Source organism: Balaenoptera ricei, chromosome 13 (genome assembly GCF_028023285.1).
Source record: "Balaenoptera ricei isolate mBalRic1 chromosome 13, mBalRic1.hap2, whole genome shotgun sequence".
In the NCBI taxonomy this organism is placed as follows: Eukaryota; Metazoa; Chordata; class Mammalia; order Artiodactyla; family Balaenopteridae; genus Balaenoptera; species Balaenoptera ricei.
The window spans coordinates 14,057,921-14,070,774 of record NC_082651.1 but is presented as its reverse complement, the minus strand read 5'-3'; the positions used below and the strand labels follow the sequence as shown (position 1 = coordinate 14,070,774).

Sequence of the window (12,854 nt, the reverse complement as noted above, 5' to 3'; positions counted from 1 at the left end):
TTGGAGGTATAATTTACATAGAAAATTTACTCTTTTTTTAATATCTATAAAAATTTATTTATTTATTTATTTATGTATGGCTGAGTTGGGTTTTTGTTGCTGTGTGCGGGCTTTCTCTAGTTGCTGTGAGCAGGAGCTACTCTTCATTGTGGTGCGCAGGCTTCTCATTGCGGTGACTTCTCTTGTTGCGGAGCGCGGGCTCTGGGCGCACAGGCTTCAGTAGTTGTGGCACGCGGGCTTCAGTAGTTGTGGCTCGTGGGCTCTAGAGCGCAGGCTCAGTAGTTGTGGCACACGGGCTCAGTTGCTCCGCGGCATGTGGGATCTTCCCGGACCAGGGCTCGAACCTGTGTCCCCTGCATTGGCAGGCGGATTCTTAACCACTGCGCCACTAGGGAAGCCCCCAAATTTACTCTTTTTAGCATATAGTTCTGAGTTTTGACATAGTCATGTAACAACCAACACAGTCAAATATTGTTAGAATGCTTTGTTCTTTTTTTTTTTTAATTCGAGCTCATTTTGAAGACTAGTGGACTAAGAAGCTGACCGGAAACCAGCTCTCAGGGTGAGGGTGGACCTTGCTCTCTGCCAAGAGCTTGTCTGCCAGGAGCCCTCCTGGCAGACAGATCATTGGGGAACTCCTAGTGTCAGATCATTTTTTTTTTTTCCTCTGGCTGGTCAGGTTGCCCAGAGGAGACTGCCCAGTGCCCTTTTAGGAGGGGTATGTGTGGCTGCCTGGAGCCAAGTAAGAGAAGAGGGCTAGAAGACGTCTGTCGTTATTTGGGACATAAGCCCTGTTTTCACTGTAGTGCCTGTGGTAGATGGGGAAGAAGTGCCTGCTACATTCTGCAGTATTTCTTTGACTCTGGGCCTGATCATGTTTTGCCAACGGGATGTGACCAAATGGCAGGCCATCAGTGGCTTGAACAGTGAGTGCTTTTGCTTTGTGGCTTGGCCCTTTTGCTGCTGAGACCATTCTGCTGCCATGTGAACAGGCCTTGACTACTCTTCTGGAGGATGAGAGGCTCTTTTAAGCCTCTGAGTCTTGGGGTAGCTGCTACACAGCAAAAGCTTGCTGATGGAGTACCCCCATCTTCAGCTGTGCCTGGCAGTTCAGTCCTGAGACCTGCTGTTTGACCTCCAGAGAATAAACATGCTGCTTTGGGAGCAGTGGAGAAAGATGAGGAGCTATAACAGGTTCTCAAACAGGCTTTCAACCAGTCTTCCCTTTTTCACTCCCACCGTTGTGTCTGTTTTCTGAAGTTCGCAGGGCCGCTGAGTCCTTGAACCTTTTGGGAGGTTCTGTGCCGTTTATTTGGTCGCTTCTTAGCTTTTTCCAGTACTGGTTTAGGATACTGGCTTAGGATTTCTCTTTCTCGTTTCTGCCATTTACCATTGCCCATCAGTGATCTAGCTTTTAGACGTTGGTTGCTGTTTTTTCCTCTTTTTGGTTTTTCCTCTTTTTGCCATTGAGAAAAATTCCTTTATTGTATTATAGATGTAGAGAGGTTTAGGGAAGGAGCTGAGCTAAATACAGGTGTTCAATTGCTATCTTTAATTGGAAGTTTGATCTGTGTTTTTAAGGTAGCATCCTCCCAGCCCACCTATATGTTGTGGTGGTTAGTAATAACAGTGTACCCAGACTGGAAAATGCTGGCCAATTCCAGCTGATCAGGTAGAGGAGTCATTCACAGTTCACAGGGCTTTAAAAAATTCACTTGTTCAGAGTTACTGTTTTGTCCCTGCCCCCGCCCCCCCCCAACCCCCCCCCCCCCCCCCCCCGTCAAACCCAAACTTATTTTGTGTTAAGTTTAGCCAGCTGCAATCTTCCTGAAATGATTGAAAGGGAATCAAAATATTTCATGTTCTGCCTTTTAAACAAGTAAACCCATAGGTGTTTAAAGGATTTTTATAGATTTTCCCTTTAAAGTTAAAAGCTTTTGGGGGAGAAAATTAAAAAAAAGGATTTAAAAGCCAGATCTGGTCTAGGCAAAAAAACAATGTTTGTCCATGCTGGCTTTCAGTCTACCTCTGTTAGTTGATAGAAGGGGAAATGCAGCGTTTTCAGGTATTATTGTGAAATTGATGAAAAACAGGACTGCTAGCCTGCCACATGCCACTGTCCTTGATCACATGAGGCATTTGGGGCACCAGCTGTGGGATTGCAATGAGAAGGCGTTGCTTCCTGTCTTTTTTTTCAAAAGTACAAGCTAATCATTAGCTTTCCTGCTCCCTGCACTTTTAAGAGCTGGAAGAGACAGCAGTTGCTCTACACTCTCAGGAGCCCCTTAGCTTGTGAGCCTGGAGTGTCTGGTGTCTAGCAGGTACTGATCTCAGTTGAGCACCTGTGTCTGCATTACTACTGGCTGAGCCAATGATGGGTCCATATCTCCACAGTAGGGCTGTAGTGTTGAATTCAGTGGATTCGTTTCCCAGGGCTGCCATAACAAGGAACCACAAATTGAGCGCTTAAAAAACAGAAATTTATTGCCTCTCATTTCTGGAGGCTAGATGTTGATTGCTTTAGAGGCTATGAAGGAGACTCTGTTTTGTCTTTCTCCTAGCTTCTGGTGGTTTGCTGGCAATCTTTGGCATTGCTTGGCTTGTAGGCACATATCCTTGCTCTCTGCCTTCACGTTCGCGTGGCGTTCTCCCGGTGTGCCTCTGTCTGTGTGTACAAATTGCCCTTCTAAGGACACCAGTCCTATTGGATTAGGGCTCACCCTCATGACATTCTGACTCGATTACCTCTGTAAAGGTCCAATCTCAAAATAAGGTCACAGTCAGAGTTACTAGGAGTTAGGACTCCCACATACCTTTTTTCTTAGGGGAGCACAGTATAACCCGTAACACTCAGGGAGGACGAAGCTCCTGCCACCTGTGATGGTGACTCCTCTCTGTGTGCAGGGCCATTCGCAGGGGTCTTGTGGGGAGTCCGGTCAAAGATGGGGAGAAGGGAGGGTTGGAGGACCTGCTGATGGAAGCAGGACTTAAGGGTCCCACCCCAGTGGGCTCTTTGAGGTCATTGTACAGGGTCCTCCACGTCGTGAAGGGGGATACAGACGATCTAAAGGGAGAACAGATCCTGTCCTTACGTTACTGCTTATTGTCTGGGAGGACAGGGGGCTTGTGGAGGAGGTTGGGGCGACCTCCCAGCCACATAACATAGACAAACGTATCTGCTGGGCTCCTTTCGTGTGCGGACTCTGGACAGGTATTGAGACAGGCAGCTGGTGGTGGTGGTGAAGAGGCAGATTTCAGTCAGCATGGTGATCACCGAGGGGTTACCTTTCTAAAGGGGTGCGAGGCTCCTTGTGCACAGCGGGTGTTACTCAGCGTTGCTCGTGCCCAGTGTGGTGCCTGGCTCTTAGCAGGCACTCTGCCTGGTGGATGAATAAATGCTACAGTTATGTGTGCCATTTTTCACAAATATATGGTAGAGAAGAAGTAGAGGTAACGTGCCTTTTGGAGGAAGGAGAGCCCACTCCTCGCACAGGGGATTGGGGGCCTCCTGGAAAGCCGGGCGTGAGGGGCTGGAGTTTGGGAGGAGGCAGGGCATGTCAGGTAGAAGAGGGAATGCCAAAGAACTCCTTTTAAAATTGTCATTGTTAAAAACGTTATTAATAGCATAGTATCATTATGTAAGATGACTTCAATTCCATTTATAAGCAGAGGCTTATAAATTGTCATTGTTAAACATGCTGCTTTGGGAGTAATGTCATTGTTAAAAACGTTATTGTTAAAAATGTTGTTATTGTTAACATTGTCATTGTTAAAAACGTTATTAATAGCATAGTATTATTATGTAAGATGACTTCAATTCCATTTATAAGCAGAGGCCGTCCTCTCCTTTCCTTTTTCTTCTACGTTCCCTTTGTTTGCCTTATCTTCTGATTTCCTTCCTAGTCCCTAGACAGGGCAGGAGAGCAGGAGACTGTATTTCTGGTCCTCGCCCTGTCCCTAACTTAGCACTGGGACCTCTCTGGGCACCCATTTCTTTCTTAAAACGGGAGTTTGCACTAGGTGACTTGACTGAACTCAAAATAATTATTCACTCAACTATTGGCTTAACTGACCCTAACTGCTATAGGGGGAAAAGTGTATGTGAAATGTGCTCTCTGATTACAATCTAGATGGACAAACAGGACATCCTCATGAAAGAGTAATGCTGGCAAGTGGTGCAGGCAGTCTTTAAACTTAAATGTTAAATTAAAATGATATATTTATACAGGATTTTTCCCTATAGGCATCATGATAGAACAGTTTCCTGACACCCAGTTTTCATGTAATACGTTTGAATGCAGTTTAGTATTGTTTGTAAAGTAGTACATAAAATTAACAGGAACCGTAGTATATAACACAGTTTTATTTGCATGATAGATTATCACACTGAACTTTATGCAGTTCATATTATTCCAACACCATCTGTATTAGATATCTTTGCTGGAACAAATTACCCCCAAACTTAGCAGTTTAAAACGAACATTTATTAGCTCCTAGTTTCCAAGGGTCAGGAATCTGGAGCGGTTACCTGGGTGGCTCTGGCCTTGGGTCTCCGGGTAGGTTGCAGTTAAGCTCTTGGCCAGGGCTATAGGCCTCTCAGCTGTGCTTGGAGGATCTGCTTCCAACTCCATCTTGTGGGTATTGTGGGCCTTAATTCTTCACAGCCCCTGCCCCCAGGGCTGTCTCCATGTCTTCAGGACTTGGCAGCTGGTTTCCCCCAGTGTGTGTGATAAGAGAGCGAGGGTGAGGGGGAAGGGGGGAGGGAGGGAAGGATCTTGTGGAAGCTCGCCCCCCCTGCTTTATAAACTAATCTCAGAAGTGTCTTGTTATCGCCTCTGCTCTGTGCCACTGGTAACACAGAACAGCCTTGGGACATTGTGGGCAGGGATTCCCCAAAGGCATGAATACCAAGAGGCGTGGGGGACTTTGAGGGTTCATCTTCCAGACGTTCCAAATGTTTTTATAGCCTTAGGGTCTGGAATTAGTATGGTTACGTTTGGAGAAACCTAGGAACTGAGAAATAATCCAGAAATACCATTTTTATTGTTGTTTTCTCCCTTCATTATATATTTCTCTTTAATAGGAGCAAAATCATGGGTTTTTTTCTTTTGAACTTTTTTCAGTCAGCATTTTATTTTAGCTTTTTATTGTGGAAAATTTCAAACTTCAAAAAGGATAAAGAATAATGTAATGAACTTCCACCTACCCATCACCCAGTTTCCACAATTATCAATTCATGGCCAATTTTGTTTCATCTGTATCTCATTCTACTTCACCTTTGTTATTTTGAAACAAATCCCAGGCAGAGTATGATTTCATTGTATGTATTTTATTATGTCTCTCTGAAAAGTAGGGAGACTTTTAAACATCTCAACAATACTAAAAAAATTAAACAATAACCTTTAATAGGATCAAATAAAAATCCAGGATTCAAATTTCCCCTATTGTCTTATCCTTTAAACATATTTTTTACAGTTTGTTTGAATCAGGATCCAAATAGGTCCCATATATTGCAAACCCCAGGGTCTTTGTATTTTATTGTTAGAGTCTTAGGATTTTGGATTTGAAGATTGACATTGGTCATTATCCATCTGCATCTTTTTATAGATGAGAAAACTTGCCAGGGGTCATGTGGCTGGTTCATTTAAGATTAGAACCGAGACCTTCGGATCCTACATCTCAGGTGCTTTTGACTTTAAGCAGAAAATATTTTCAAGACATGGCTTTTGAAAAAAAGTTTTCCATCCTTTAGTTCCTCTGCGTATTGTAAACAGTGGCATGAACACAGATCCTTATCACTTGAACTTGAGTGGTCAGACTGAAAGGTTCATGGTCCATTTATTCCAGCATCAAGTTCTGCTCTGGGCCCTGTGGTGGTGGTAACCCTCCCCTTCAGTCAGCCTGTGTGAAAGGCATGTCCGTAGAGTCGGTGGTGCTGACGTTTCCCACAAACATCCTAAATCTTTCCCAGTCTGGTGCTCTCAGGTGCTCTCACCTAGCCATTCCGGAGGTCCTGCCTTTATGTATTCTTCTGAGTGTATGTATTCTTCCAGTGTAGCCTGGAAATCACTATGTATCAATTTGTAGTGATCTTCCTCAGTCTTTTTTCATACTGTTAGATTTTTTTTTAGAGACGTTTCTAATATTTTGTAGATTTGGCTCTTATTTAGGAAATTTTAAAAAATGTTAGTTCCCCCTTATCCACGGGGAATATGTTCCAAGACCCCCAGTGGATGCCTGAAACCACAGATAGCACTGAACCCTGTATACACTGTGTTTTTTCCTGTACAGCCATACCTATGATAAAGTTTAGTTGAAAATTAGGCACAGTGAGAGATTTAACAACAACTAATAATAACATAGGACAATTATAACAATACACCGTAATAAAAGTTGCATGAATATGGTTTTTCTTTCTCTCAAAATATCCTACTGTACAAATTTAATGCCTTTTCCATCTTAACAAGGCACTTATGCACTGTAGTCTTGTAACTTTTGCAGTTTGAGATGTGACAGCAAAATTAGCACAAATTTCTTTTTCCTTCTTTAACTTCATGGATGGAAGATTCATTCTTACCATAGATCTTAGCAACCTCAGCATATAACTTTTTTTTCTTAATTCACTAAACTGAGAACTTTCACTTTTTCACTTAAAGAAAGCACTTTATGTCTTGTCTTTGACATATCTGAATTGTCAGCATCACTATTGCGCTTTGGGACCATTACCTTGGAGATATTGCAGGTTTGGTTCCATTCCACCATAATAAAGTGAGTATGATATAAAGCGAGTCACATGAATTTTTTGGTTTCCCAGTGCATATAGAAGTTATGTTTATACTGCATCGTAGTCTAGTAAATGTGCAATAGTATTATGTCTAAAAAAGCAATGTACGTACCTTAATTAAAAAATACTTTATTGCTAGGGACTTCCCTGGTGGCGCAGTGGTTAGGAATCCGCCTGCCAATGCAGGGGACAAAAGTGCGAGCCCTGGTCCGGGAGGATCCCACATGCCGTGGAGCAGCTGGGCCCGTGCGCCACAACTACTGAGCCTGCGTGCCACAACTACTGAAGCCTGCGCGCCTAGAGGCTGTGCTTCGCAACAAGAGGAGCCACCGCAATGAGAAGCCCGCGCACCACAACGAAGAGTAGCCCCCGTTCTCTGCAACTAGAGAAAGCCTGCGCACAGCAATGAAGACCCAACGCAGCCATAAATAAATAAATAAATAAATAAATAAATAAATAAATAAATAAATAAATAAATAAATAAATAAATAAACAAACAGACTTTATTGCTAAAAAATGCCAAAACAATTACAGTAGTAACATCAAAGATCATTGATCACAGATCACAGTAACAAATATAATAACAATAATGAAAAAGTTTGAAGTATTGCAAGAATTACCAAAATGTGGCACAGAGACACAAAGTGGGCAAATGCTATTGGAGAAATTGTACCCCTAGACTCCTTGGAGTCAAGGTTGCCACAGCCTTCAACTTGTAACAAATGCAGTACCTGCAAAGTGCAGTAAAGTGAAGCACAGTAAAACGAGGTATGCCTGTATTAGGTAAAGTAAGGGTTACTTGATACACAAGCACTGTGGTACTGTGACGGTCAATCTGATAACTGAGATGGCTTTTAAATGACAAATAGGCAGGGTACGCTGGACAAAGGGATGAGGGCTGGACGGAGTAGATGACGAGAATTTCATCATGCTACTCAGAATGGCGTGCAGTTTAAAAGTTGTGAATTGTTTGTTTCTGGAATGTTCCATTTAATGTTTTTGGATCAAGGTTGCCCCTGGGTAACTGAAACCGCGGAAAGTGAAACCTTGAATGGCCCGTTTTGGGGGAGGGTGGTGGAGGGAGAGGGAACTACTGGTACTGTATTACCAGAGGCTTTAGGAGGCCATGATGCTACCTTTATTTATTTATTTACTTACTTACTTATTTATTCTTGGCTGCGTTGGGTCTTCGTTGCTGCGTGTGGGCTTTCTCTAGTTGTGGCGAGCGGGGGCTACTCTTCGTTGCGGTGCGCGGGCTTATTGCAGTGGCTTCTCTTGTTGAGGAGCACGGGCTCTAGGCAGGAGGGCTTCAGTAGTTGCGGCATGCAGGCTCAGTAGTTGTGGCTCGCGGGCTCTAGAGCACAGGCTCAGTAGTTGTGGCGCACGGGCTTAGTTGCTCCGCGGCATGTGGAATCTTCCTGGACCAGGGATCTAACCCTTGTCCCCTGCATTGGCAGGTGGATTCTTAACCACTGCACTACCAGGGAAGTCCCCCATGACATTATCTTAAGTAACAGGTCACTGAGGAGGAACTCTTAGCCTAGAACTGGAGCAGTGTTCACTATGTGCTGTTTACCTTCTTCCAGCTTGTGGAATGAATTAACTTTTGCTGTTCATGAGGCTAGATCTCCTACCTCGTGGTGGACCAGGTTGGATTTGAGAGGGAGCCTTGGTGGTACTCAGTGTCTGACACTTAAATCCAAGAGGATTCTGAGGATCCTCGCCGTCACTAAGAGTTAATGATTATGGGTGCTTTTCCCTGTCCTCCACAGGCGCGTCAGCTCATCCTGCAGTATGGCTTAACTCTCAGTGACCTGGACCGACACCCAGAGGTAAGTAGAGAGAGGCTGCTGGGTTTTTTGGTCTCCTTTCTTTTTCTTTTTTTTTTTAAATAGCTGTCACTTGTTCATGGGCTCTGGATATCTTGTTGAGTCTAGGAGAGAAGTCAGTTAGTCATACTAGCTTTTCTCCTAGGACTTTGAATATTAATCCTGGCTGAGGTCAGAAGAGAAGAGCTTGTTAATTTCTAGGACATTCCCTGTGGTTTAACCAAGAGGGCTCAGGGACCCAGGGCTTCCTGCAGCCCTCACACAGACGTATACGAGCAGGGCGGCCCTCAGAACTTATCGCTAAGTGGAGATAAGAAGCATCATCTGAGGCAGCCATGGGTCTTTGAAGACAGATTAAAATGAAGTTTTATGGTGAAGATGATTAAACACACAGGCAATCTAGAGGAGACTGAAGTTGATGAGAGTGAGGCACATGCTCACAGCTGGCATTTACTGAGCCCCGACTGTGTGCCAGTTACTATGCTAAGTGCTGGGCCTGTACTAAACCACAGTCATCCCTGGGTATCTGTGGGGGAACGGCTCCAGGACCCACTGCGAATACCAGAATCCGCAGATGCTCGACTCCCGTAGTTGGCCCTCTGTATCTGCGGTTCAGCATCTGTGGATTCAACCAACCGTGGGTCATGTAGTACTGTAGTACGTATTTAGTGGAAAAAAATCTGTATAAGTGGACCTGTGTAGTTCCAACCCATGTTGTTCAAGGGTCAACTGTATTTAAGCTCCAGTAGTCTTGAGGGTGGGTACCATTATTATCTCATTTTACAGATATGAGAAAGGCACAGAGAGGGCAAGGCATTTGCGTAAGGCCATGCTGTTTGCAAGTGGCAGAGCCTGAAAGTGAATCCAGGTGCTTCTGGCTCTAGAGGATGCTGCTTAGAAGGGTTTTGTGGGAAGAGGTAAAGTTTGAGCAGAGCTGTGAAGGCTAGGTGGCAAGGGCAGGAGAGAGCATTCCAGAGAGGGGTAGATGGGAACCATGGGAGCGGTTCCGGGCTGGCATGTGTGCGATGCTGAGACTGGCTGGGGTGTCTAGGCCCGAGTGAGTGGAATGGGTTTGTGCACAGCAGGGGGAGGGGGAGAGGGAGAAGGAGAGGGCAAGGCTGGATTGGAAGAGTGAGGTGGGATTACGGCAGCTTGAAAGCAGACTTGGTGGTGGTCTACTAATCCACTGTGTCATGGGACATGTGGGCCACAGATGGGTTAGTAAGTACCACGGGAAGGGCTTGTTCGGAGATATCTGTGGGTAGAGCCAGGGCACAGGCTGAATCAGCTGTTCAGCGCTGTGGGGAGAGTGGTTTGGGCTGAAGGTGGGCATGAAACCCAGACAGAAAAGGTTGCCGCCTTCCAGGCCCCAGAGAGCTGCCGTGGTGCAGAGTGGGGAGGAGCATCGCAGGCTGTAACTCCATCCTTGTGAAAGGGTGGAAGCGAGGACGCCCTGTTGAAGCTTTGTAGGCCCTGTGCCAAGCAGCTTCTAACTGCGGCTTGAACTGAGTTTGCACCCTGAGGTCTTATACTACTGTTTTAAAAACCATACTTGAGGCTCCCACATTGTCTCTGCAGAGTGCCAGGAGTGACAAGAAGTGCATCTCTTTCTTGATTTCAAATTTTGAAACATGAATGAACCTATTCCCTCCTTGACTGCTTTTGGGCCTGGCAGTGGAGCTTCCTGTAAAGGGAGTGGGCAGGCCCAGACAGGTGCCTTGGTGGGTCATAGTGGGGGTACCTCAGAAAATTTCCACTTCCGTATTGCATCAGATGTGTGTCAGCATGCCAGTATTTTTGCCACATTAGTACGGAGACTTCTGAATCAGTGTTTCTCAGCCTTTTTTCCATTAATGCCCACCCCCAATGAAATTTTAATCTCACAGATATACTGTATACCTCCTTCTGTACTTGGAGGTGAAGTTACTCACGTTGAGATTGCATGCTCTCAATAATTCCAGCTCATCCACAGAGAAGCCCATCAATGAGTAAAGGGAGTGTAAAGTGGTGGATAAGAGTTGGCCCCAGGTGTGGTTCCCCTATTTGTTTCCTGGTGACCTTAGTGGAATAGCTTAACCTCTCAGAGCCTCAGTTTCCTGACTGGCTAAATAGGAAAAACTGTGCCTGGCTAATAGGGCTGCTGGGACCTGATGAGCTATTGCATATTCAAGCTTAGTGGTTTTTGTATCTTTCCTTACCCTCAACACAGATTGACCTTGCCATCGATGGTGCTGATGAAGTAGATGCTGATCTCAATCTCATCAAGGGTGGTGGGTGAGTGTTGTGGGGATTTTTTTGCAGAGTATCTGCCAGTTAATCCTTAGCAAACAAAGTGGAATACAGAATAAACACATTGCCGCTGTGATGTACGTGATTTTGTCTTTCTACTCGGATGCGGATAGCATAAGGCTGTAGAACCAGCCTGGCATTTCTGGTTGTTAGTAGCAATCTGGTGACAGCAACCTGGGCCTCTTCAATGAAATTATTCATCTTAATGGGTTCTCTTTGCTGCCTTCTACTGACTCCAGCTTTAAAAACTGTACAGGCTAAAGCAAACATATTATCAGGACTAGATTACTGGGTGTGTGGGCTCTGAGCAGTTAGTGATGTATGTATTCATTCATTTGGAAAACATTTATTGGGTGTTTCTTAGGTGTTGATTTTGGGGGGTTAGGAAGTGGTGAGTTGAAGGAGGTGAAGTCCTGGTCTCCTGGTTCTTATCATCAAGCAGACTATGGAGTGACACAAAATTTGCTTGAAATCTCACTGTGCTCTCTCCACTTTATAACCCTGGCTGTCAAATTGCAGATAGGGCAGGTTGTTCAAAGCTTGTCCTTACTTCTCCAGTTGCAGAAGCTCCGCCTCATGCCGTGCTCAGATGGCTTCTCCCCAGGCACAGTGCTTCCTGGCAGATGCATCTTAGATGGGATTATGCCCGCTGCCCGACTGGGAACCATTTCTCCCAGACACAGGCTGTGTTTCCCTAGTCCATTTACTGGAAACAGCATGTCTTAGCTTGGGCTGCCATAACAAAAACCTTAGACTTAGTGACTTAAATGGAAAAATGTATTTCTCACAGTTCTGGTAGCCCTGGGCTTGCAGATGGCGGCCTTCTCAGTGCAGCCTCCTGTGGCGGAGGGAGAGAGAGTAAGAGAGCTTTCTGGTGTCTTCTTAAAAGGATATCCATCCTATCAGACCAGGGTCACACTTTAATGATCTCATTGAACCATAATTACTTCCTTAGAAACCCCATCTTCCAAGTATAGTCACATTGGGGGTTAGGGCTTCAACAGTTGAATTTTTTGGGAGGGGCAGGGAGACACAAGTCAGTCCGTTGCACAGGATGATGGAGTTGAGGGGGGGGGGTGTTCCTTTAAGAATTAAAAATTAAATTTCTCTTTAAGTGCCAGAATTGAGTGGATTTTGGTTTCCCGTATCTGACCTTAGTTCCCAAATTCAGTTTTTGTCTTACTTACCCCTGTGTTCATTTGCTGCTTCTTCCCCATCCCCCAGAGGCTGCCTGACCCAGGAGAAAATTGTGGCTGGCAATGCCAGTCGCTTCATCGTGATTGCCGATTTCAGGTACGACGTTTGGTGTTCTGAACTGTCCGCTGAGGAGGTAGATCGGACCCCAGGCTTCATTTTACAGAGGAGGAAACAGGTGGAGGGAGGGGCTCTCCTAACAGTCTGTGACGTAGCCAGTGTCGTAGCCAGTGTCGGGGAGGATTATGCTCTGCTCTCGTGCTGAAGTTAGGTGCTGCTGTTTCATGTGTCCACTGGAAGGAGGTGGAAGCAGCTCGGCACCCTTGTTAACAGAGCGCGTCCTTATTTGTCACTCGCGTCCTTATTTGTCACTCGTTCGCTCCTAGCAAGGCGCCTCAGAAGAAGCAGGTCAAGCCCTGCCCCTGGGCAGTGACCCAGCACCCCTGCAGCCTCTGGGGCCACACGTGACTTGTGTTGTGGACAGTCTTTGACCAGGCTCTCAGATTCTCCTTCAGGGAGTCTGATAGAAGGCGCTTGTGCGAGCATGTTAATTAAAAAAAAAAAAATTACAGCTGTAAATGATTATGTTCTTCACACCTGTATATGACAAGCCAGTCACATCCATCCAGGTTTTAACATTTTTGTCATATTTACTTACAAAAGCTACTGCTTTTCTTGAACGGTAAAACACAGCCAAATGCATCTGAAGCCCTGTGCACTCGGCCCTGCTCGCTTCCCTTGTCCTCTTACCTCATTAT

At 45.3% G+C, this 12,854-nt stretch overlaps 1 protein-coding gene across 1 annotated transcript in view; it reads left to right on the top strand.

Annotated features, from left to right (window-relative positions):
* The window catches only part of RPIA (ribose 5-phosphate isomerase A), a 32,929-nt gene that overhangs the window by 11,604 nt on the left and 8,471 nt on the right, over positions 1-12,854 (top strand). The window contains exons 4-6 of the mRNA XM_059943239.1: positions 8,557-8,616; positions 10,823-10,887; positions 12,127-12,195. Coding sequence (XP_059799222.1) covers positions 8,557-8,616; positions 10,823-10,887; positions 12,127-12,195 — 194 coding nt within the window. The remainder of the gene's footprint in view (positions 1-8,556; positions 8,617-10,822; positions 10,888-12,126; positions 12,196-12,854) is intronic.